The 26035-nt window shown below is 56.8% G+C and overlaps 1 protein-coding gene across 17 annotated transcripts in view; it reads left to right on the forward strand.

Moving 5' to 3' along the window:
* Positions 1-16815: 16815 nt before the first annotated feature.
* The window catches only part of CACNA1G (calcium voltage-gated channel subunit alpha1 G), a 153497-nt gene continuing 144277 nt past the window's right edge, over positions 16816-26035 (forward strand). For all 17 annotated transcript variants that reach the window (XR_008734897.1, XR_008734901.1, XR_008734902.1 and 14 more), the window contains exon 1: positions 16816-17509. Coding sequence is in view for 13 of the 17 variants with exons in the window: in XM_055725553.1 (XP_055581528.1) it covers positions 17268-17509 (242 nt within the window). In the remaining 4 variants the exon portion in view is untranslated. The remainder of the gene's footprint in view (positions 17510-26035) is intronic.

Consider the following 26035-nt stretch of genomic DNA (forward strand, 5'->3'; position numbering starts at 1 on the left):
GTGCCCTTCAGGGGGTCCAGGGCACACAGGGAGGGGGAGGCAGTGCCGGCGGCCACCCTTGCTGCTCTAATGAGGCTTTCCCTCTAATTAATATTCCCTGGCAAAGCCAACGCTCGTTCTGAGTGTCTCGGCTTTTATCTCCATTGGCATTGATGTGACATCAATGGGAGACGGGGCTTTGAAAGCTGTTTGTTATTTGTGATGTCGCATCTGCGGGAGAGGGAGGATGGAAAGGGGCGTCCCCAAGCTCTGGTCCAACCCTGCTCTGCTGCCTCTCCCCCCACAAGACACACTGGGGGTGCAATTTGGGCATCCTTGTTTCCAGCCCCTCCGAGAAGGTGCGCTGGGCAAAATAATGAGGTTTCTGCACCCAGCTGCTTCCTGCATGGGTGCCTGGGCATGGATGCACGGTTCACACCTGAGCATGTAACTAATTCACGTGTGAGCACCTCATTGCTCCATGCTTGGGTGGCCAATTACTCCACACCTGAGCACCCAATCTGCTCATGCCTGAGTGGCCGATTAGCTCCTGCCTGAGGCTTATTTTGGGTGTAAACAGGCAGGTTTGGGTAGCTGGGGGCTGCAGGGGGGCTGATGTGAGAGGAGGTCAGGAGGTGCTGGTTGTGGCTGCTCTGAAAGTGATGGAAAAGCCCTATTGCACCCCAAAATGTTAGGGCAGCCTGTGGCAGGTAGGTACAGGGAAGGGCAGGGTGTGTGGGGGAGGGGGGGGGGGGCTGGTGCAAGGGGTCCCTCCATGCCCATCCTGTGCCAATGAGACCAGTCACCCCAATGTTCCCCCAAAGGGAACGTGCAGCTGGCAAGCTGGTGTGGCGAGTGCCCTGAGTCACAGCCTCCTCTCTGGGGTGTTTTGGGGGGATTGCTGGGGTCCCCTTGTGCTGGGAGGCGGGTGGGTGGCACACGTTGTGTCACAGCCCCCCTCCTCCAGCATCCCACCAGTGTTTGCAGGCGGGGGCTGGCAGGCAAGGTGGCTCGGCTCCCCCCGCCTGCCCTGGCACTGGTGTTGCACAGGTGTTCACGCCATCCAGCTCCAGTAATTCCAATATTCCTGACAAGTGAATTTGCAGCTGAAGCCAGCCAACGCTTGCTCAAAATGTGCTTTTTTTTTTTTTCTTTCCCCCCCCCCCCCCCCCCCTTCTCTTTAAACTGAATTTCCATGCAGATTGGTGCCAGGGGCTGAGGGAGCAGTGCCAGACCATGGTGTGGGGGCTCTGTGGAGGGGCCCTGCTTGGCTCAGTGCTGCCTCAGTTTCCCCTTGCACGAAAGTGTGTCCTGGCTGTTCCTCCCCAAACCATCCTGCGTGCACCCTGCTTGGCCTCTCCCAGAGCCACCATGTACTCCAGCCTCTCATTTGCCACGACAAACTGGGGACCCAAAATGCTGCTTTTCAAGGCAATTCCCCAAAGTGGGGGAACCCCAAAGATGGGCGAATGGCTTTGCCCTTGCAAGTGGGTTGGTGTGGGACCGCTGCTGGGTGCAGCGAGCAGTCAGTGCGACAGGGAGATGGGCTGGGGGTGCTGCCTGCCTCGCCTGCAGGGGGAGAAAACACAAACAGGGTGCAGCCAAGCCACTTAATGCCCAGTTTTTACTGGGCAGAGAGGGGCAGATGCGCTCCAGGGGCCATGCAGGGGAATTCAGATCTGTCCCCAGGCTGGCTGCCATCAGGTGCATGTGCTAAAGTGTTCTGGGGACCATCATCCCCATGTGATGCTCAGCTGTTCCAAACGGGCGCTGCAGCCGCAGGTTGATGCTTTTAACCAGTTTTAACATTTGGGTATCTCCCCCTCCTGCCTGGCAGTGCTGCAGCGATCTCATCCATTCCTCATGGGAACGGGAATGTCAGCCTCGGCCAGCAGCGGGAAGGATGGGAAGGGATGGCTGGAGGTCCTGCGGCACCCACGGCGCAGCGGGAGGCCATCCGCACTTACTAAGGGTTATGCAATAGATGCTTGGCCATTACACGGCTATTAATCCTCCTTTAATGTGGTTTCTGTATCTACTGACCACGGTAACTATTGCATTAAATCAAAATTAAATGTGTATTTTGGAGGCTTTACAGAAGGGCAGAGGAGGATGACCGGGGAGGAGGGGGCAGATTTGCGGGTGCCTGGGTGGGAGGGAGGTTTTGGGGGTGCACTGAGGGACTGGGACTGCAGTGGGTCCCAGATGGCCTCATCACCAGTGTGGGGATGTCCCCCAGGTGCTGTGCCAGGCTGGCAGTCCAGTGAGGTGCTGGTGGCATCTCCGGTGCCTTTGGGGCTTTTTAAGTTGCTAAATTAGAAGCAGAGATGCTGAGGCCCCCCCAGGGAGCCAGGGCTGCTAATCAGAGGGGAACAGGCTTGACTTTTCATCTGGGCCTTTATCTAAGGCTCCAGGAGGGCTGAGGCTGCTCCTTCCCCATGGCCGGCTGGATTTTGGGGTTAACCCCTTGTGTGCTGCAGCCTGGCAGGAGCACGTAGCAACGCTTCATGGTATCAGCTAAGGCTGAAACCCACATCAGGGACCCCGGGGCTTGGGGAAAGCAGGGGCTGGGTGGTGATTCCCAGGCTTTGGGGCCAAATCTCCTTCTGGAATAGCAGGAAGGGTCCCCAGCCATAGGAGCCAAGTTTCTGGCCACAGCATGGGTGTCCTGAGGGTGCTTCCCCCAGTGCCTTGGGGCTGATGCCTGCTGGCTTGTTTGGGGGCTTTACCCACAGACAAGAACCTGAATGTCCCTGCCTGACCCAGCACTCTCCTCCTCATCCCCGACACTCATGAATCTGGGACAGGCAGAGCTGGGCTCGTTGCAATTATCCACGGATTAAAGGCAGCTAATTTAGTTTGAGTTAGGGAGGCTAATTGGATCGATACGTTGGGGTGAAGCACATACAAGGGGAATCGATAGGTATTCAGAAATGCAGCAAACGGGCCATATAGCACTATGGGGTGATGCTTTTGGGGCTGGGGCAGTGGTGATGCCTGAGTGGTGTGGGGCTGGGAGGGAGAGGTGCAGACAGGGGAACTAGTGGCAGGTGATCCCCCGGGCGATGCATGCCAGCAGAACTGCAACTCAGCACAAGGCTTTCATTGGGTTTTTGCAGCTCAGCAGACTGGAGGCTGCCGTGACAGGCATGAGCTTTGCCTCTGTGGGATTCGAGGCACGGGTTTGACAGCCGGCCCCGACCTGTGCCAGTGTGCTCGCCCCAGCGCTTCCCGGGGATGTCACAGCCGTGAGGAAACTGGTTTGAGGTTCAACCAGTATTGGGGCAGAAGCTGGTTTGGGCATCTGCAAGGTGTGCATCAGCCGGGCATCCTCACAACAGGATGCTCACTGGTGCAAACTGGGGATGTCCCAGTGGCCCCCAGGGTTTCTGAGCCCCTGTGGCCACCAGCAAGGGCTTAGTCTGTCTCCCTTGTGCTGCCTTCTGGCAGGGCAGTGTGGCGGGAGGCAGGGCCCTTTTTCATAGCTGACAGCCCATGAATATTTATAGCAGCATATTAAAAACGTCCACTGCATCCCAAATTAGTCATAGGGCCCTGGATAGAGCCAGGGTGCTGGGTACGGTGGTACTGATGTCACCCCCCGTTCTGCGGACAGATGGTGGTTGTGTGGCCCTGCAGCCAGGGTGTGATGGAGCGGGGGGGTCCCTGTCCCTTTGGGTCTGCATGCGCAACTCCGAGGTCCTGCCTTTGGGCCAGACCCTGCTCCCAGTTGTGACTCCCTTGCGCCTACTCAGGATGCTGGCAGCACCAGGCTTTCTGCACCTCTTCTTCACCATCTCGTGTTTTAAATCTTGGGCTTCTGTGGCTGGGACCAATTTCCCCATCGGTTGCTGAGGGGTGTGTGGGCTGCTACCCCCACCGTGTGCCAGGGATGCTGGCTGCTCCTGGGGTGTCCAAAGCGTGACCAGCACAGATTACATCCCAGAAAAGCAGGCAAGAAAGGGAATCAGTGTTCTGATGAACAACTGGAAATTCAAGGGGGACAAAAAGGGACAAAGCTATTTCCCAGCTCCTAAGGGGCTGGCAGGAATAACAGAGAAAAGAGCAAAATCTAATTTAGAAAGAGTACACAAACCCAAAAGTGCTGGAGGAAGTCCTGGTTGCAGCATGAAGCCTCAGCCTGAGCATCGCTGGAGGGTCGCACTGCAAGCCCACTGCGGTTGGATGTGTCCCGGCAGCTTGTCCCAAGGCAGGGGCAAGAATGGGTCTCCCCACCATGTTTGGGGACCCTTCAGCTCATGGGGATGCTGGACCGGGGGGCTAAGCTCTGGCAGGGGAAGGTTTCTGGCTTTGCTTTCCCCATTTCTCTGACCTCTCTCCATCCCAGCCCTGGCCAGGGATCCGTGTGCTCCCATCAGAGACTTCTTTTGCCTGGAGCGGATTGCCAGAGCCAGGTAATCAGCCTCCAGTAGCAGACACCGTGCTGGGAAATGCTGATATTATTAATAATAATAAACCTGCTTATAGTGGGGGTGCTGGTGGTGTGGCTGAGAGATCAGTCCTGCTCCAAGCACGCTCTGCCAGCAGCCATCCTCGCTCCAAGGAATTAAAACCTCAGTTGCTGAGGTTGAACCCTGGCAGGGATGGTCAGATGCTGGGGGTCAGAGCCTGCACCAGTAGGGTCTGTGGGCTGCGGGGTGCTGGCTGCCCACCCCAGACACCCCCAGCATGAAGGGGCTCAGTCCCATGGGAGGTTTTGTTGGGTTGGGGGCTTCCTGTTGGCAGGTTTGTAGGGATGGGACAGGCTGGGGGAATGTTTCTGTCCTCTATCCATGGAAAATGTGATTTTCCCATAGGTGGGCATCCCTGCAGGTCTGAGGGTCCCATGGATCTTCTCCCTGCATGTGTGGGATTCCTGGAGATCCGGGATCCCTGCCAGCACTGAGGATGCCTGCCCCATGGGGCTGGATGTGGCTGATCACTCCGCAGGAGGAGTCGAAAGCTGGAGGAAGGGATTCTGCTCGTGAGCCTTGGCAAAGCCATCATTTAAATTTAATTTAAATTCCTATTTTTTTCCCTTCTGTATTGCTGTTTTCCTCACTAAATGGCATGTTTTTCATCTGTTGGCAAAATGAGAATCTTTCTGTACGCAGTGTCTGGGCTGATCAGCACTGGTGGAGTGCTCTGTGAGGGGACAGCTGGGGGACACACACGGTGTGTGTGTGGGGGCGGTTACCCTGCACCGGGGGCAGGCAGGTAAGGGCAGAGCAAAAAGAGGTAGGGGACAAAATTAGGATGTAATCGGGCTGGAAACGTGCTCTGGAGAGGGAAAAGCTCTGTGCATGGATGTGGCGTGGTGGGGGTAGCCCAGGCTGGTGGGGCAGAGGGTCTGTGTCCCCACCCCCACCCTGCTGTGGCAGAGCCCAGCTCCTCCAGAAAGGAGCAGGATGGAGGGGGCTGCGGCGGCTTGAGGTTCTCTGAGGCTTGCAAGGCTGAGAGGTGCAAGAGAAAAGAACCCCCCCCCCCCCCGAGGAGGTGCTGTTCTCTCTCCATGCCACCTCCCCGTCTGTCTGTCCACTCTTCTGCTCTGGTCTCCCCGTCACACACTCATGATAGCCCTGGCTGTTGCCGCTAACCAAGGGCCCCAGCTCTGATTGTCAGGACAGATCCTGCGCTCTCCTCTGGCCGAGGTCCTTGTGGCACTATTGAAGTCCCCAAATCACTTTTATCTCACAGGACAGCCAAGGGGAAGGGCTGTGGTGGGGTGGGGGATCCTGTAGCCCCCCTGGAGGGGTACAGCATCTGGGCTTCTCCTAAGCCACATCTCCATGGCAACGCTGAAAGATGCTCCTGTGGGATGCTCTTGCAAGGCCACCCGAGGGGAATCCCAGCAGCCTGGGGGCTTCAGCACCTCACAGGGTCAGGGAGAAAATGCCTGTCTGCGCTGGAAGCACAGCTGTCTGCCTGTCCGTCTGTCTGTCCGCCCACGGCAATATCCCTGCGGATATTGGGATATTGTGCAGAGGCGCTGCCTGATCTCTGCTCCGGCAGCAGCCACTTAAGGCCCATGTCTGCGGCCTCCCCCGCTCCTAGCCTCCCTGGCAATGATGAGCTTCTCCCAGAGCAAACAATTACACAATTAACCCCACAGTCCTTTCAGCCCCTAATTTTCCAGCCCTGATTGTGTCCTTAGCTTGGCTTCTGTAAGCCGAGGAATAGAAATCTCCAGCCGTTTCCACAGCACGGCACCAGCGCAGAGTTTGGCCCTGAATGTATATTTCTCTTTAACATCTGTCTTTCCTTTTCACTGTGGTTTTTATTACTAGGTGATCTGTATTAAATAAACACAGCCCAGGAGCGGGGGGCTCTGGGGGGGGTCCTCATGAGGCATCGGGACCAGTGAGGAGGTGAGATGTCTGGGGCTGCTTCACATGCAGGTGTGGGGTGATTTTGCAGGGAAGCAGGACGGATCCCCTGGGTCGCCTTTGGCATGTCTCAGGGCAAAAATCAGCCCTGCAGAGGAACCGCAGCGCTGTGCTGGTGCTCGCTGGCTGGTGGCTGTGGGACAGCGGTGCCTTTGGTGGGGCTGCCCTCTTCTCCTGGAGTTGTCACCCTTGTCACCCCAGGCTGTGCACAGGGGAGCTCAGGCTGCTCCCCTTCGGTTGTTGCTGTTTATCTATAATTTAGCATGGTTTTTAGTTATATTCTAATTGAGTTTCACGTGTCACAGCGTGTCTCAAACAGAAAATATAAATATTTAACAACCTCCATTGGTAATAAAGATTCACATTTGCCTCGTTCTGGTTCCCAGTACATGAATATTCCGCACCACACTCTGCGGGTATTAACTTCATTCAGATTTCTCCCCAGTTATGCAATATAGTGGTAATGACAGATAGAAGCCAGATCTTAAAAAAATAATCAAAACCAACTACAACAAACCAGTTTGATGTCATTAACTCCCCTCCTTTGGTTAGGGGAGCACTAATATGTTCCCTTTCATTGCTGGCTCCTCTGTGCATGTAAGTGCCGTGCGCCTGCTTCGGCAGTGCTGTGGGTAGGAGCTGCCCCAGTTACACCAGTGAAGGTGAGAAGTGGGGCAGGAGAAGGGCAAGGAGCCCAGTTTGGGCTGAAATAAAGCTGGGATCATGTCCCTGCTGTGCTGCTGCTCCAGTAGGGATGCACGTGAGTTTGGACACGAACTGAAGCATCCCTGGTCCGTGCTGGGGCTGGGTCAGCGCTGTCACAGCCGGGCACTTGAATGCTGAAACAGGCCAGGGCTGTGGTGGGAGGAAGCCCTGGGTGATTTCTGGGTGGTGGCTGCTACGCATGAGGATGAGCTGGATCTTCCCTGAGCTAGCAGGACCTGGACGCTGTGGGAGAGTGACTCTTGGGGCAGGTCTCAGGACTTGTCACACTGGGGGTGACTGAGTGCCATGGCCAGGTTTAGTGTGCTAGGGCTTGCCCAGGCCTGTGCCAGGGGAGACTAAGCCATTTGGGCCACAGCTTGTTCTGGGTTTCCCACCTGAACAACTCCCAAAACAGCCTTTTGTACCTTTATGAATGTTTTGAGGCAGAGCAAGGCTTCTTGAGCACATCAGCTCTGGTGTGGTGGGAGCAGTGGCAAAGCAGAGGCAGGGAACAGGCTTGGCACCTGCCGGTGCCCTGCACTTTGCCGTGGGGCTGCCAGGATGTCGGTGTGGGGCAGCTGCCAGCCCCTTGCCCCCATCCTCATGTGGTCTGGGGACTTGGGTTGCTCCTTGGAGAGCTCCCATGGGAACAGCAGGAGCTGTGAGATGCTCAAAAGCTGCTGTGCAACCAACAAGCGCACTCAGTACCCTGAGAAAAAGGAGGATGGGGGGGACACCGGGGTGGTACCAGTGTGCAGAGCATGAGCGGTGGCATGGGGCTGGCACCGGGCTCACCTGGTGTCACAGGGCTTCGCAGCATTGTGCTCCCCTCTCTAGCCCCACACGCATCCCCTGGGCTCCCTGAACCCCACAGGGCAGCCAGATCCCTGTGGCTCTGCCCTTCTCCCGTAGCGGCAGGCCTGACCTGCTGGATCCAGCACCTCTGGCACCTGTGAACTTCATTCCAGCCCTGTGTGGCTCAAGAGGGTTGGGCAGCCCCAGACACCTGCTCTTCACCCTGTTCTAGCAGTGCCCCTCACAGCCTGCTGTGCCACCATCCAGGTTAAAACCCCAGTGGCAAGCTGCTCGTGTTGCTCAGGGATTCGTTAGGGTAATTATGGTTCATGCTGGAGAAAGGCCATGCTCAGGCTGCGGGATTCAGCTAAAAGGTGTGGAATTGCCCAAGAGCACCCTTGGGTGCCAACGGCACCTCCCTGCCGGCACAGTGAGGGGTGGCTGTGGCCAGAGAAGAGGAAGGGACCATGCCAGGTGGCTGGCACGTGGCTCACAGCCTGGGTGGCCACGCTGCTCTGCCACCTCTCGAGCCACGTCCCTCGCTCGTATCTTGCACACCCATGCGCGCGGGCTCACTGGCACGGGGCTGGGCTTGCCAGCGAGCAGTTGCCTGCGTTCCCGTATATCATGAAGATGTTGCAAGCTGCTGAAAATTCAAAGTGCTGTTTTAATTATGTGCTATGAGGCAAAGCAGCCTGAATCTTGGAAGGAGGCTAACGATGGGGCTGCCAGGATATTTTCAGTGGCAGAAACCCAGATTCCATCCCATTGTATCTTTAGAAGGGAAAAATGACAGGTTTGTCTATGAACTAATAACTAATAACCTATAAACAATGACATCACCGTCCATCTCGCTGCTGGGGAAGTGATTTAGAGATGCCTTGCCTATGTGAGACGAGAACATCTGCTCTCTGCTGGAAAGAGGAGGAAGATCTCCTCATCAGCATTAAATTTAAATGAGCCAGTCCTCATTTGCACGCTTCTGCAGTGCTCCGGCTCCTGCAAGAGGGTGACTGGGGAGCACAGGCTTCGGCGAGGGCTCAGCAAGCCATTTCTCCCTCCCTGGCTTTCTAAAAATGTGGAAATCAGACTTTTCTATCCCAGAAGATTCTCCTGGGTGCTAACTGACCAGCCACAGTCGGGTGGGACCGAGTCTCCCCCTGTCCCAGTACTTCGTGCTCAGCATCTCCTTCCAGCAGAGCCACCTGCACCTCATCTCCCACGGGACTGAGAGGATGAATCACATCCCAGCGTCCCCACTGGTGTGACAGAGAAGCCGGGTGCTCTTGGTGGTTTAGAAATTGCTTTAGGGCTAAACGAGGCCAGGATGAGCCCACCCTAGCATCTCACAGTGGGTACCCGCACACCCTAGCTCGGGCAGTGCCGTGGCAGATCTGCAGCACCCGCAGCCGCCCAGCTGCCCTGCTCCCCATCAACCACCCACATTGCAAGCTGCCAGCAGGCTTCAGCGTCCTCCATGTTACTTTAATTATATTTTACTTTAAAAGGCCATTAATTGCAAAGATTTCCCAGCAGAGACCTTACCAAAAAAAAAAAAAAACCGAGGAAGGAAAGGGGTAGAAAAAAATGTTGTTTCCACATCAAGGGTTGTTATGGGTGAGCTGGAAGATGAATGATGATTGAGAGGGGTTAAGCAGTGAAGGATCAAAGTTTGGGGTGCAGAAGGCCCAGTGGCAACCAGGGATGCCCCCAGCTCATGGCCAAGCTTGCCTATGGGTGCATAACCCCCTCCGCAGAGGAAGGGCAGCCATCCAGCCGTCCCAGCCACCAGCTCAGGGCAGTGCTCACCACTGAGCTCCTGCCCGAGTCCTGCCGCACTCAGTGGGATGGGGGGCACGAGCTCTGGCTTGCGACCCAGCACCCCACTGGCTTGGCAGCATCTCCCCTCCCCCTGCAGACCCCAGGTTAAAGCCCTGCTCTCGCTCCTGTCCTGACCCCTCTCCTCCCAGTTCCCCTGAGGGATGCATTTCTCCATCCCCCTACCCTCGTTGCTGTTCACTGCTCCTCAGAGAGCAGGAGACAGTCACGCCACATCAGTTGGTCCTTGCCATCAGTGTCGCGTGTTTGTTTAATACTCATTTATTTTAAAAACACTTGGGTAATTTTCTCCCTAGCTGGAGGAGCAGCTGCTGTTTAGGGACAGGGGAAGGGGTGCAGAGGGTGCAGTGCCCTCCCTGACCTGCTCCCTGGCACTGGGGGACAGTATTGGCCCCTTTTGGAGTGGGTTGGTGACCCGCTTCCCCATGGCAGCACAGCCCTTGTGAGGGGGTTTAATGAGTTTGACCTCCACGACATGGGGCTCAGCTGGGGCTGTCGCAGCCTGGGTGCTGGGACAATTAACTGGAAAAACCTTTATTAGGGCAAATTTTGGTTAATCTGTTTTTATATGGGCCAGGACCTGGTTTGCTCATTCTTGGCCACCAGCAGCACCTGGAGCTGCCATTGTCTCCATGCCTTCTCCTCCTCCCATGTCCACCTTTTCTTAATCAGTGCTTGCTCAGCAGGTGCTAATCATTGCTCCAGGTCCTGCCTTCCCCTCCCTGCCAGCACCTGGGGCAGGAGCTTGTCTGGGGTTGCTGTTGCAGCTCTGAGGTGATGGTGTTCACCGGCTGGAGTTCCTGAGTGCTCAGGTAAGAGTCTGGCCAGAATTGTTGTGGTGAGACCTCTTGTCGGTGTTGTGCGCCTTGTGCCAGGGCGGTGGAGCTGGTGATGCCCTTGAGTGCTACTGGTTGCAGGATGGAGACAAGGGGGTTGCTTTTTTTGAGCCTGGAGATGCTTGGGAGGGTGGTGGGGTGACTTGTGGGTGTATTGCTGTTGTTTGGAAGGTTTCTCTTTCCTTGCAAACCTGCATGAGTTCAGTAACACCTCGGTGTCCTGATCCCTGCCACGGTGTGAGCTGGGCATCCATGTGCTCTGCCCTTCCCTTGGCCTGATCCCTCAGCTCTGTTGGCTTTTTGGCACCTTGTACCCTTCCTTCATGGGGTCATCCTGAGCTCTCTCCCTGGGATGCTGGAAGTGCTTCTAGCAGTGCTGGAGGCCAAGGTGGGCATGCTCAGGAGCACCTAGCAATGCTCACCAGCATCCCGATCCTCGGCAGAGCTCACGGCAGCAGTGCTTGGGGATCTGGGGCCCAGCAACAAGCGTCTCATTTCCCTCTTGTCTCTTCCTGTCAGACAAGATTTGAAGATTCAATTAGAGTGGGAGCCGCTGATAGCAGCGGTGCTGGCGTGCTGCTTGTGCCCTGTGCTCGTGCTGCATGGGAACCAGATGAAAGCGGAAAGCGATGCAAGGGGGGTGGGGAGAGGAGGGTATTGGAAAGGGAAGCTCTTCTGCTGGCAAAGAGCCTGGGAGAAAAAGGCAAGAAATGCAGATATGGGGGGAGCTGAGGGATGGTTGGAGGCTCAGGGATGTGCTCCAGTCCCTGGAGCTGCAGAGTGGTGCCTGCTTGGGAGAGGGATCCCAGGGCAGCACTGGGCTGGGGTGGGGGAGACCTGCTCTGAACCCCCCTGTGTGTGCTTGGCGGGGTGAGGCTGGGTGTTGGAGCAGGGCTCCCTTGTCCTGCAGAGCTGGGTCTCCAGAACGGCAGCAAGAGTAAGCCAGGAGCAGGGCTGGGTCTCGGCACCCAAGGGCAGAGCAAGGCAAAGCCTCTTGAGCACGGTGGATGGGGAGCTGCCTTGACCAAGTGGCAGAAAGCTAGATTTCAGTTGGGATTTTCTTTTCCCCTTTCTGATGGGTGCCTCTCCCGTGAAAGCTGTGCTTCGTTTTGCACTGATGCTTCAGAGAGATGTAGAGACCATCTGAGCTGTTTGTCGAAATGCTGCTGGGCTGGGCGCGGGTCTGGGCACAAGGACAGGCTCCGGTTGGAGCCGTGGTAAATGCAAGAGGGTATTGAATAAAGGTCAACATCCAGTGCAGTGCTGGGTCCTTATGGCCTGTCCAGGGGAGCTGTCTTTGTGGGGATGACAGACCTTTGTGCCTTCTGAGGGTCACAGCCAGGATCTGGCCACTGAAACACCCAACCTGCCCAGTCAGGGTAGTCTTGAAAGGATGTTTCTCTCCCTTCTCAATGTTTTCTGGATGTAATGGGAGTTGTTAGGGAAAATGCTATTTTTTTCAGGGGGGTGAGGGCAGACAGGTTTTTGTTATAAATTGGACTTCTGCTATAAATTATATTCTGAGCCCCAGAGCTGGAAACTGGGCTCAACTCTTGCCAAGTCAGGAGGATCGGCTGCGCTGGTGCTACAGCCCCAAGCGACTCAGCCCTTGCAGACGTAGCAGTTCCCAAAACTCGGGCCATATTCAGGCACGGATTGATTGTGCACCAAAAAGTTAAGGTGCAAACATTGATCATGTGGGGAAGTGCTGGTCATCAGCCAAAAATAAGCATTCCCCAGACTAAATTATTAATTCTTTTATGCGCACCAAATGGATTGCACTGGTTGCGTGCGTCCCCTCTGCACAGTGGTTGTGCTTCATGCCGTAGTATATTCTTCCTCCAACTACTTGTCTGGCTCTTCACTTAATAAAGATTGAGAGAGACAATAAAAACATTCATTAAAGAGGAGGAAAAAAAAATATGAAGCCCTGCTTGTAGCCTCTAGCAATTGGCTTCATTAAGCAATTGCTTTTCCCAGACCCTCCATGGTGGCTCCCGGTGCTGGTACCCAGCCCCAGGGTCTGGGTATGCAGTACCCGACTGGGAAGCCCCAGGATGCTTGGGTTGAAAGCCGTGGCACCAATGGGATAACCAAGGAGGCCAAGAAACTGTCTGGGTGATGAAAAAGGGAATTAGCAAAATGAGCTCTTGGGGAAAAGCAGCTGTTTGGATGGGGTTAGGCAGGGTTAAGCCATTACCTTGTGCTGTGTTGCATGTGGGGCTGGTGTCCTCCTCCTCCCAGGTCCTTAGCTGCTGTCCTGTGAAGGGAATGTGCTCTTCCAGCTGTGGGCACTGAGGGATGGGAGCACTGGGGCAAGGCTGGGAGGAGCAGGGGGGGACACTGGGGAGGGAGCGAGGGCTGTGTGGGGCTGGGCTTGGTGGGTGTCTCTCTGCTTTAGCTGTGTCAGCTGAAATACGGTGAACGGCGTTTCTCAGGGGGTTGATTCGCTAATGGGGGCAGCCAGGAGCCCCCACGCACAGCAAGGGCTCCGATCCCACAGCACTCACTGTCACTGGTGGGGCGGGGGCAGGGACAGAGTGGGCTCGCTGCTGTCAGTGTGCTCTTCAACAACACTCGAGCCTGTAAATTGGTTGTGGGAGGCCTGCCTCTACCCCCAAACTGTGACATCCGAAATGAAATGTGTGTTTTTTCTCTGGTTCCAAGGCATGAGAAGAGCTTTGGATCTTGTTGCGATTTATCACTCAGCCCCGAGCCAGATGCCTATATGGGTTCAATCTATAGCTCCCAGAACTGATAGAAATATTATCCCGTCTTATTAAAATCACCCACAGCTACTGCAGCTGTATGTCAACAGCAAAACAAATAGTGACTCGTTCCCATCGGATTGGAGCCTCTCCGTTGAGGCTGTCTTCAATCCGCCTCCCGCTAAAATGGTTACAGATGTAGGCTTTTCCCATTGCAGCTCCTGTACAGCCAACTCCAAATCCCATTACCACGCCGGAGCCGCCTTTGGTGAGCATCGGCTCGGCTAAAGCTCCTCCGCTGACGTGAGACGTTACTCATGATGCTTTTCCTAGAAGTCCTGCTAAGAGAGAGAGCGCAGGGCTGCGCTCCCCCAGAAAAGCCCTGAAATGGTGGGGGCAGCTCTGCTGGAAGGGGAGAGGGGGGAAGCAAGAGAGCTGTGCTGGGGTGACAGCAGGGCTGCTGCCTCTTCTTCCTTCTCATCTTCCTCAGGTGGCACAGCTCCTGGCCCTGCTGGTGGTCTGCTGAGTAATTTGGGGTGCATCGCATCTGCTGTTGGGGGCAGAACTGATGCTGCAGTGGGCGAGCCCCTTTCCTCCTGCCCCTCCTAAACCACCACAGCCCTCGTATTCCTGCCGTCACCTAAGCTGTCCCTGCCTCACCCCCATCCCTTTCTCCTGTGTTATCTTTGGTATAATTAGGAGTCCAGGACTGGGTGCGTGAAGTTAATGTGACCTCGTTAGTTTCTTATGCTGTTTTGAATTTTCTTCTCATTTACATCCCCAGTCCCTAAATGTGTAGCTCTGGTCTCCATGGTCACTTTCTGCTGCTTTCGCTCCCTCTCACCAGGCTCGGGCTGGAGCTGCTCCCTCTCCTTGAGTTGATCACTTCACTTCTGTCCCAAGGCTGAACCCCCCTGTGCCTTTGGGTAAGACAGATCCCTGGTTTACCCTGGGTGGGTGAGAAGGGCTCCCCATGGACAGGCGCTAGGCTTGGGCAGTGCCTGGGGGGCTTCTGGTTTAACTCCGCTGCCCACCTGAGGTGAGACAGCAAAGCCCTGGGTGCTCCCTCTGCTCTGCTGCTGGCTGAGACTGGGTGACAAACACCCCGGCCAGGCTCTGTGCTCCATGCTCTCATCCCTCTGAGATCCACAACCAAGTGCTTTTCCTTAGCAGGAGCATCCTCTTATCCATGTTTGCTGATGCCAAAATACTGCTAGATTGGTGGTGCTGGCTTGATCCTCCTGACGTTTGGATGCTTTATTTTAAATTTAGAGGAGATATGGTCCTGTGGAGCCTTTCTTCTTTTCCTGTCCTTGTTGGAGGGAGAGCGCTCTTTGAGATGGGAAGGTTTGCATCATTTCTCCTGTGTGATGTTGGATCCCTTTATAGGGCAGGTATCTTCTAAACCAAAATGTTTTCAATTCTCACGACAAGCATAATTCTCGAAAATGTATGCAATAAACAAAACGAGCCAAATGTAATTAAAATGGAGACAGCATATAATCTGGTAACCCACTTAGAGGCTCAAAGCTTCAGCTTTTGAAAAAATGTTTGCTCCAAATCCATTTAAATAAACAGACCGACACACAAAGGCTCTCTGTACATTATCAGGATACAAAGAGAATCGGATCAAAAGCAGCTGTGGCCAGGCTGTACATATGTAGCGAGGAAATTGCTTGATCTAAGACTGCACCTTGCACATGCAAATGCGTTTGTGGACCTTGCCGTGAATTGCATTTGTACAACAGCTGAGCTGTCGGGCTACTGGATGGACTGTGCTGTGCTGGGGGGGAGAGGGGGGGCAAAGGCTGGTGTTCCACCCACCCCCACCCCCCCCCGCTGTGGGAGCCTGTGCTGGGGCAGTGAGGGAGCTCCTGGTGTGTCGGTATCTCCGCTTCCTTCAGCAGGTGTGGAGAGAGGCTGGAGACCAGCTGAGCTTTGCCCTCTCCATGGGTGCACATGCTGCATCTAGAGAAGGGAATCGCTCAGAAACCCGAGAAAGGAATGCGAGTCCTTGTCCTTAGCGCCCATGTCACGGGCTTTCCACTCGCCCGGTGTCACACGTGCCATGTGCTGTCACGCTGGCGTTGCCCTGGGCTTGCAGGGGTGTCTCCTGGCCACGCATGGTGGGGCTGTGGGGTTTGCGTCTCCTCCTTCACCCGGACACTGTCTCTCGCGGTTCTGCAGCACAGCCCGGCTGCCTTGAAGTTTTGCCAGCAGCCATGTGATTTGTCTCGGGTTGGACAGCACAGGCTGTGAATCCAAGATCAAGTGTGCTCCCAGGCCAGCAGAATGCAGCCCAGAGAAGGCGTTTTGGGTTGGAAAAGAGCATCTTATCACTCTTGCAGGTGGTTTGGGCTAGCTGGAGCTCTTGGGAAGGAGGTGCTTATAGATGTGTATATATGATGTGGGAGGCTACTGGGGAAAGGTGATAAAGCTATTCCTAAAGTGGCAAGAAATCATAAGCGTTTTGAAACGGGGCCATGGCTAGGCCTGAGGGGGTGTCTGCCCTCCCAATGAGCGGTGCCTGCAGAAAACCCTTTACCTGGACTTGCTGAATGGTGGCCCCTGACCAGGAGCGCTCGGCGTGGTGCGCCCCTCGGGGCCGTGCCCACCGCCCCCCCAACGGGCGATGCTGGCAGCGCGGTCCCCGCCGTCGGGGCCGGTGCTGGTCGCGGCCGGGACTCGCACCGGCAGAGGGAGCTCCGGCCGCGTCCTCCGCGCAGGGGGGACCGGGGGTACCCGCTGCTCTCGCCGATGGGGGGGTTGCGGGTGTCGTCCCCCCCCCAGAATCGAGGCCCGACCCCTCTAGGTGCTGCTGGCCGCGACCCTGGCCCCGCCTAGCCCAGGGGCGACCTGCTCTGGACGGGGTGGCCCCTCGTGAGGAGCGGGGGGCTGGGGGGGGGCGGGGGCGGTATCGGGCGGTGACCCACATGCGCCGAGCCCGGCAGCGCTGCCCCCGCTCGGAAGCGGTGGGGGCCGTGGCGGGTGGAAGCCTCCTGGCGCCCGGCAGCAGGGCGACCATCGCGGGCAGGGCTCGCCGGTGCAGCAGCGAGGAGCGGAACCGCGGCACTCGGGAGGGCGCTGGACCCCGGGCTACCGGCCATACGCCTCGCTCCCGGTACCGGCTTCTCCTGCCCTCGACACCTTGGCCCCGGCGGGCTTCCCTCGCCTGGGGGTCCCGCCCTTCATCCCCCTGCGCCCTTGCCTCTCACCGGCTTCCCCCTCCCGCTGCTGCAGCGTGTCCCACCGGGATCTGCCTCCGTCTAACGCAGCGCAGGGCTTTCCCTCCCCCCCCTCGCCCCCCCCCCCCCGCCTCCAGAGCTCGGCGCTGCAGCCCCTCCCCGCCCCGCAGCCCCGGTGACCGGGCCCGACCCCGCGCCGGGCGGGTGCGCCCCGTCCAGCCCCGCCGCCGCGCCGGGGGAGCGTGCCTGCCCGTCCAGCTGTGCCGCCCGGACGGACACCCGCGGCAGCCAATGGGGAGGCGCGCAGGGGCCGGGGGCGAGTCCCCATTGGCGGCGGGGGGAGGAGGAGCCGGGACTTGAAGTTGGAGTGAGGGATCCAGCTGTGCGGAGCGCTCGGCTCGGCGCGGCCGCCCGCGGGAGCATCCTCCGCCGCCCGTCCCCGGGGCGCCGGGCAGCACCCCCCGCCCCGGGCAGATGTTGGGGCGCGGAGGGGGCAGGCAGAGCCGCTAAGGCGGCCCGCCCCGCGGGTGGGGGCCAGCACCGGCAGCGGGGGCCGCCCCGCCGCCGCCTCCCTGCCCGCGGCTCGCCCGGCTCGGGCCCCCGGAGGCACGGCGAGGAGGAGCTACGGAGCCCGCAGACGGCAGGGCAGGGCGAGGGGGGCGGCCCGGCCCCGGCGGGGGGCAAGGCAGCGGCTCGCCCGGCCATGCCACCCCGGCGCTGAAGCCGCCCCGCCGCAGCCCCCAGCCCCCCGGCCCCGCCATGGCTGCGCCCCTCTAGGCGCCCCACCGGCTCGCCCCGCGTCGCCCCGGCTCCCCCGGGGCCGCCGGCCGGAGGATGGACGAGGATGGACCGCGACCGGCCGAGGAAGAGCCGGAGCCGGGCAGAGCCAAGACTTTCATCCGCCTTAATGACCTGTCCGGGGCCGGGGGCCGCCCGGGGCCGGGGGATAGGGAGACGGGCAGCGGCGACTCGGAGGCGGAGGCGCTGCCCTACCCGGCGCTGGCCCCCGTCGTCTTCTTCTACCTGAGCCAGGAGAGCCGGCCGCGGAGCTGGTGCCTGCGGCTGGTCTGTAACCCGTATCCTTTGCAGGTGCTCGGCGGCGAGGTAAGCCCCGCGGGGCCCCCCCCGACCCCCGCAGCGGCGGGCGGGGCGGTGGGCACCTCCCGGCTGGAGCCCGCCGGGTGACGAGGAAGAAGCCGGGGTCTGGGGGGACCCGTCCGTCCGTCCCCGCGGCTGGGGAGGGCTCGCCCCCTCCCCCGTGTTCGGCCGGGAAGTTTTCTGGGCCGTTGCAAGGGGCTCAGCGCTCCCCGCCGGGGTGAGGGGCTGAGGGGGGGTGGGTTGCGGGGGCTCCCCTACCCCGGCCGCCCCGCCGCGCTGATGCCCTGACTCCCTCGGGCTCCACCACCGCTCCACCGGGACTCGGGGCTAGAGCCCTGGGTGGCCCTTCCTACCCCGGGATCGGCCGGCCTGCGGTGTCCCTGCGCCCCCTGCCACACCGGGGGACCCTAAACCCAGCCTCCCCGGTTTGCAGAACCGTTCTTCCTATCTGACGCTGTTTCTCGCCCGTTTTAGGCTCCCCAGTTCCTTCCCCGAGGGTTTTAAGGGGGGTGCAAGCTGGAGGGAGGTGGTGGTGCTGAGGGGGCTGCTTTGCTGCCGGGTCCCTAAATAATTCACAGTGTGCAAGGCTAGCCGAAGGGCCTGCTCTCTGCGGTCCCCTGGGGGATGCTCCTTGCTTGGAGGGGTCTGGGCAAGGTGGGGACCATGGTCCCCTGGGTGCACATTGGCCAAGGGCTGCTGCTCACCGGGTCCTGGGGTGAGCTGTGACCCTGCAAAGGTGTCTGGTCTCCATCCAAACTCCCTGTCTGCTTTGGCACAGGCTGTGCGTCCGAGCCGCTTCAGTCAAGTTTGAGCTCTTAAAAGAAGGGGGATTAAAAAAAAAAAAAAGAGAGAAATTGCAAAGACAATAGAAAAAATGCTTCTTGCCACGGTCTTGGTGCCTTTAAAGCCTCCCTTGAAGTTGAGTTGCAACCAGCACATGGTTTGTAGCATCGCAAGTGTTTTACCATCCCCAAACTCCAGTTCCATTTATTATTTGCAGAAACAAAAAAAAAACCAAAATGAAATAAAGTGAAGCTATGTGGCTTCCAGCAGGGGCTGGTGCGGGAGAGGCAGTTGCTGCCCGGCTGGATGGGAAGTTACGGGTCTGTGCTGCTCTGCCTGTGCAAAACGCAGGCGAGCGCATATGGGCAGCAAACCCACATCTGGAGTGGGAGAGCTGTGCGGTAGCAGGGAGGACATGTTACATGGTATAGAGGGCCAGAATATCCTCTGCGAGTCCTCTGTTCCTGGTGTGTGGGAATTGTTAGGAATTACATCTTGGCTGCGGCTGGTGTGCCCGGGAATAGTGGTGAGGGTCTGCTGGAGTTTTGAATATTGTTTTACTGGAGCTTCAGTAATGATTTATCTGATAAACAGGCTGCCTTCTTTTTTAAAATGTCCCCCAGGAGGGGAAAAACAAGATTTCTCTTCCCAGTCATGAATACTCCCAGCAGTTTCCCCCCAAATCTTTTTCATACTAGTTAAGTGGTTCAAAGCTGCATTTATTTAAGCATCTTAGGAAATCTTGCAACTTTGTGAAGCCTTCTGTTTTGGGAAGAACTGTTAACGACAGGCTGAAAGTCAGTGTGTTCTTACTGCCTACTATGACTAATATTAGTTATGATTGCTGATTTAAATGTTCTCAAGTCTCTCCTTTCCCCCCCCCCCCCCCAATTGTAATGATGTTGTTTTGAAGCAGGTGTTAACACCTGCATGTTTTTAGCTGTTTTCAGTAAAATCCTCCACCTCAATAATGGCTTGAAAAGCGTCTTCTCTGTGGCTGCAAATACAAGCAGATTAACTTTTGTCCTTGGAAAATTAGATGTATTGTGGGCACCTGCAAGCACCACTGTGAGCAGGGGATGAGCATTAGGTGCAGCTCCACAAGCAGGGATTTTCCTTGCTGCTAATTTTTCACTCCTTACTGACAGAGAAAGGCGCTTGCCGGCGCCACGGGGGACGATGCTGCGGGTCTCTGAGGCATGTGTCTGTGTGCAGCTGTTTGTTTTCAGGGTCACTGACCCAGAATTGGGGGGAGGTCGTTTAAAAACAACACAAAAAAGGGTGATCCAGCCTACAGATGAGAGGAAGGCAGTAGCCAGCTTGGCACCCACACTGTGTCCCATCACTTGCTGGGCTGCTCAGCACAGCAGCATCTCGTTTGTCCCTTCGGCTCTCTGCAGCCTGAGTGCTGGAGCTAAGCCCATTGCTTATTTATATGTATTATTTTTATTTTTTTTTCCTTTAGTGTGCTGGGCCAGTAAAGTGGCCCTTCTCAGGCTGTAATCTTCTAGGAATTGTGTCCCGGTGCTAAAACCATATAATCATGTTGCTGGAAAGTCTTTGTTGCCACCAGCTGCCCTGGAGAGGAGTGACAGCGCTTGGGCTCACGTGGCTGGTGAATCAGGCCCTGGGGGGTTTGAGGCTCTTGCTGGCTTCTGCCAATATCTCAGGTGGCTTTTACCTTTCCCTGGGTGAGGCTGGCTGCCCGGTTTGAGCTGTGCCTCTGGAGATGTACAGCTTGCTGGCTTGGCAAGGGGTCTTTGCTGTGCTCTGATCTGGCTGATAAACTTTGCGGTCAATGGGGTGTTGGGAGGAGATGCTGGAGCTGCTCCTGTACCCGCAGCTGCCTCACTTGCCCTGGGAAGGGCAGCTCGTGCCCCCAGGGTGCAGCTGGAGCTCCTGGGATGCTGCTCTCCATCCCTGTGCAGGCAGCTTGTGTGACACTGGTAGCTGAGGCTGGGATGCGGCGTTAGAGGGAGTGTGATGGCTGATGCGCTGAGCGTCCAGCACGGGTGCAAAGTCCTGTTGAGGTGGTTTGTCAGGCTTTTGTACTGTGTTTCCGTTCAGAGCATCCTCTGCCTGGGCCAGGGAGGTTTCTCCCTTGCTGTCTGGAACACAGATGGGAGGACCTGTGCTGCTCTCCTGCTCCTCATCTCCCTCAGGGCTAGAAGAAAGAGGTCATAAAGTTTGTCCTGATCCAGAAATACTCCAGAGCCTGAAATCTTGGGGTTTGAACTCTAAAACTGTATCAGCCCTGCCAAGGTGTCCTGCCCTTCCACTCCATCATGGTCTTTGAGCAAAAACCTCTCTGAGTGCTGCGGGGACCTGGGGTGGACGAGCCTGGTTTCCCACCCACATGTTCCCAGTGGCTCTGGAATGAAAGGCTCTGCCCTGGGTGAGGACAACCTGGGTCAAAAGGGAAGGAGCAGGGACACGGGTGGGATGTATATAATGGTCACAGTACTGGACCTACAGGCTCGGGGCTGGGAAGGGCTGCGGTGACAGGCAGGGTGTCCCGGTGTGCGTGCTGGCAAGGCAGTGCGAGGAGGAGCAGGCATCTCTGCGGGGGGGGGGGGACACGGAGTAAAGAGGAGGCAAGCTGGTTACTTGACTTTCACTTGTAAAATAAAAGCACTGCGAAGGCTGGGAGGATGAAAGGCTGTAGCAGGGTCTGTGCCAGGCTGCTCCTCTGATCAGAGGCAAGAAACGAGGCTATTTCTTGCGGGTTGCCGAGTGATTGAAGAGCGGGGATGGAGAAAGTGGGGAGGATGCTACTGCTTGGTATTAAGAGCTCTGAATAGGAAAATAACAGTGTAACTGAAAGGGCCTGTGATCTCTATTGTAGTACTGAAATCTGCCTCTTCCCCCACGTGGTGTCTGCCTGCAGAGCGCTGCTGCCTGGAGAGCAGCATGCTGGCCATGGGGGCTGCGAAAAGCTGCTGGAAGGTGCCCCCAAGCTGGTTGAAATCCCGTCTTTTCCTCCTGGTTCAAAGGGCAAAGGGCAACTCCACGAATACCCTGGCTGGGGAGGAGAGGTCTGGGCGATGCTGGGAGCAGCACGCCTGTCTCGGCTGCCTGCTCCACTGCAGGGTCGCTGGGATTTGGGTTTTGAAAATGGCTTTAGGAAAGAAACGCATCTCGATCCGGTCACAGCAAGCAGCCCTGCCTTCTGCCTTTGGTCTGCAATAGAACCCAGAGGGCTTTTCAGCAGTCGCCTCGCATGGCTCCGCTCACTTTCCATTAGCAAGAGGTGGATGATCAAAGGCTCCGTCCCGGGGAGCTGCTGAGTGCCCCCAGCTCTCCCTGGAAGCCGGCAGAGCTGCAGATGGCCAGCAGCCTCCAGGAGCGGGCCTGGAGCCCTGGGGGCCTCGTGCCAAGGCATAGCTGAGGCATGCGCCAGGCTGGCTCACGGGATTGCTGGAGCTGCCGAGCTGGGGCTCCGTGCACTGTGGAGGGCAGCGCTGACCATGGCAAGGGGGGTGGTCAGCCCTCACCCGCTGAGCTCGCCCTGAGCCCTGGAGGTCTGTGTGCTGGTGCCACTCCACATCAGCTTAGCCGGATCCAGCTGTCCTGCAGGGGCATGTCCGTGTGTCCGACTGCACCGGAGCAAGGAGCCTCCTGCATGGTGGGGACGAGGGCTGAACCCACCGAGCTGTGCTGCCGTTTGGGCTCCCCAGCCCGGCGGTGCCTCCCAAAGCACTGCATCCCATGGGGATGCTGCAGTGCGGGCAGTGGGCGAGCAGAGCCCTCATCACCTCGGTGGGTGCTTGGGGTCCTCACCCCCTCCTCGGCTGTGCCAGCACATGGGGAGAGCCAGCCACTGCACATGCTGCTGCTTAAAGGGTTTGACTGTAGCACAGGGTTAAAAATATAATTCTTTTGATAACAAAAGAATGTGTTTTGAGGAGAGAGTGCACGTCGTGTCCTTTCAACTTTGGTACATTTGTTCCAACCTCACTTTTTGAGTTTAACAAAGCAAAAAGCTTTGATTTGAGAGGTTGCACCTAAAATGGATCTTGTTTTGATTTAAAGCCCCTGGAATCTGTTTGCTTCACCTGTGTCTGATCCATCCCAGGGCACCTGAACTTGTTTCTCTCCCATGACCTGGTTCACGGGCCGGTGCCTCCCACCCCTCCCTAGGCAGATGGAAATGCTCCTGCAGCGACTGAGCCTCTGCTGGCTCCTAGGGGGTAAATAAGAAACACAACTTGCCCAGCTGATACCATCTGGGGGGCTCCTGCAGCCCCTTGGACCCCTGGCTGGGATGGAGCATCCTGCTGCTCCTCAGGGCAGGTGCTGGTGCGTCCCTGGGCTGCTGTCAGCTCCTGAGTGAGGGTCTCAGAGAGAAACAGGACCCATCACCTTTTAGCAAGGGCTACACAAGCGTGTGGTGGTTATTTCCCTCCTCCCAGGGGGGCAAATATCTGCAGAAGCTCTTCCCTGCTGTTCGCAAACCCTTTGGGAGCTCGGCAGGAGTGGTGGGCAGTATTCACCTCCCAGAGCTGGGCGCAGTGGTCAGCATCCCTCTCACTGCTGCCTCCCCAGTAGAGCCAGGAGCTGCTTGGTCCTCATCTGTGTAATGCACCGCATCTCACCCGGGATCTCTGGACCCATCCATCCCCTGGCTCTGCCGGCAGCCAGGCACTTCCTTTGCTCCCTGCGCGTGTGTGTGTTTTTTAAGGAGATTCTTCTGTGAATTCCCTCTTCCAGGCTGTTGTGTCACATCTGGAAGTTTGTGTAGGAGTTTATCCAAGTGCTGGAGTATAGCACAGCTTTTTCTCATTTAAAAATCATAGGCTGGCATTTTGAAGCGGGCTGGGGGGGAGGGAAGGGGAGAGGGAAGCTGTCTGCCAAAAAGGAGACTGGAGCAGAGGAATCGTAATGACTTCCAGAAGTTTTCTTTCTTTCTTCCTTTCTTGCTTTCCCTCCCTCTCTCCCGGCGCGCAGACAAAAGGCTCGGCCTCATGCAGTTCATGGTTATGTCATCCCGGCGCGGGGAGCCCCGGCCGGGAGGGGTGGCCCCATCCTGCCTGGGGACCCTGCTCTCCTCAGGGACAGCTCTGCTTTGGCTCCTTGTAGGAAATCCGGAACAAGGGCTCCCATGCGGGGTGGGGGGCCATCTCCGGAGACCTGCTTTTCATTTGGGGCCAGGAGCCGAGGCAGGGTGGCTGGGAGGGGATCGCAGCCTCTTCCCAGCCCCTTGTGCTTGGGGCTGGGGGGCTTAAGCAGGCGGGCGGCAATTCAGGATGGGGCTGGACCACCCCAGCTGCTGCTCATCCATGGGGCCGACATGTCTCCTGGCTGATCCATGCAGGCTCGCTGCTCTCAACTTGATCGGCTTTTGTGCTCTCTCCCCCATTCAGTAGCACTGGGTGTTGGAGCCAGTCTGGAAATACCCAAGATTTTATGATGCATAGAAAATTTTCTGCTTTCTTCTCCCCCCACACCCCCTGCAGATATTTTGGCGTCGTGCTGAAAAATGATTCTTTCCTATTTTTACTTTAAACTCTGTTTCACTTCTTTTTCCGTACAGAAAAGACCAGGTTTTTGATTGCCCCAAGTTCCCTGCCCAGGTCTCGCTCGGCTCTCCTTTTCATTCTACCGTTTCACTGGGAGGGAGCAAAACCTTTGGCCAAAATGAACCTCCCTGATGGCTTTTTCATTTGGATCATGAAATCATTTTCCCTTGGAAGAGGAGCCCCGGGGAGCCTTTGCCCCTGGCGGCTTTGCTGGCTGCTGTGGATGGGGAGGAGGGTCAGGGGGAGCGGGGCCATCCACAGGGAACCGGGGAAGGAGCATCCGGAGTCAGGTTGGGAGGGCTTTGAAGCTTCGCTGTGGTTTGGAGGGAGTTTAATTTCCTAGTTAATTAGGAGGCCTGAGTGTTTCTGGGTTTGTTATGAGGCCAGATCATGGCTTTCCCTTCCCCGGCACCTTGGCTCTCTGCTGAACGACCTAGATGTGAAATATTCCCTTTGGTTGGTGATGCGTGTGGAGGTTTCCCCCAACCTGGGTTCGTTTGGCTTTGGCCTTTGCCAGCCTTGGCCTCTCACCCAGGAATCTGGCCTGGTGCTAAGAAATGGAGGGAGGGGGGGTGGGGGGGAAGAAAACAAAGGAGGAAATTCTCATGGTTTTATATAATGGTGAGTAACGACCGATCGTGCTTTGGGATGCTCTCACATCTGCTTCCTACCAAAGCCCCAGCAAAGAGGCTTCGAGCAGATGGAAAAAAAGCACATTTTTCAGCCTCAATATTTGCTGTGAGATATTTTCAGGCTTGATCTCAGTGATGACTGCCATGGCGCTGGTTACTGCCTTACGGGAAGGGGGCTGTCGGGGTGCCAGGAACAGCATCACGTGCCCGAGGTGCAGCACGGCCGGGCAGGTCCCAGTGTGAGCCCCAGGCTGGGGCCACACACACGTGTGTGGGATTGGGACGTGCCCGTGACTCAACCCTCAGAAGTTCACCGGTTAGTCACAAGTGGATGGAAATTGTCTATTGGTTTGGCTCCTGTGCCTGAAACGTGGTTTTGGTCGGGATATTTAATGTGCTTCCTAGGCAGACTGGACTGGCTGTTGTTTGGTGTGGGTTTTTTTTTTTTTGTTTGTTTTGGTTTTTTTTTTTTTTTTGTGTTTTGGTGGGTGTTTGGTTATTTTTTTAGTCATTCATGTCCTCCCGGCTTTCTCGCTCGCTCTGCTGGGATAAAAACCCCAGGGGTGAGAGCAGGAGAGGGCTGAAAATGGGAACAAAATGCTAAGGCAGGTGATGGGTGAGAGCCGGGAGCTTGGCACAGGCAAGCTTATAAAGAAAAGGGGATTTATTCACTGTAATCCAGATGCTAGCCCCACATTTATAGGGTTCCTGATGCAAAGCATCCTGATATTTATCTCTAATTTGGATCTTTTCCAAGAGATTTCCCCCAGTGCATCCACCGAACCAGCCTCGAGATGTTCTCTAACCCCAGGGCTGAAGGCAAACCCACAGCTGGTGGCGGTGGATCTGGCTGAGGGGATTCACAGGGATTCACCCACCTTGGCAGCCCGACCGCCCTGGGGGGTTTATGCCTTCAGGATTTCCTGTGATTCATAACTTAATCAGGCCAGGCTTAGCACTCACTCCTCCTACGGTGTTATTGACTGCCTCCGCACTCCAGAGATGCTGGTGGCCAGAGAAGCCCAAGGCAGGGCCCTCCCCTGCCCACATGGCCAACAGGACTTGTTAATGATTTGTTAATTCAATTAGAAAGTGCTCGTTAGCCCATGGCAAGGCTGAAGCTCCCTTCTGGAGGGCAGAGCTCGCCCCCATGCCTGTGACTCCCTCTGCCAAAACATTTATTTGGTGTTAAGCTGCCAGCCACGCTATGCAAATATAGATGTTAATCATGAATAAGGTTCATTTTTAGCTCTGGGTTGAGACTAGACTAGGGAGGAACTCAGCTTCGGGGGGGGGCAGGGCAGGGGGGATGATGGGGAGCGCTGTCTTGGTGGGGGCGCAGCCCCCCGGGGCTGGGTTGGCCGGATCCTGCAGGAGGGAGCAAATGTCTTTGCTCCTGCTCAGCCCCCGGGTCCGTAGGAATAAAATGTTCCTTCTGCTGTGGATTGAATAAGGCTTTCAAGTGCATTTGATGGGCTGCACTTTAACCAGCCTCCTCCGCATCTGCGTTAGCTGCTAATAGCATGAGACCCAGGTCCAGGCTGGTGGTCCTCTGCCTGTGTTGGATGCA

Source organism: Falco cherrug, chromosome 1 (genome assembly GCF_023634085.1).
Source record: "Falco cherrug isolate bFalChe1 chromosome 1, bFalChe1.pri, whole genome shotgun sequence".
NCBI lineage: Eukaryota > Metazoa > Chordata > Aves > Falconiformes > Falconidae > Falco > Falco cherrug.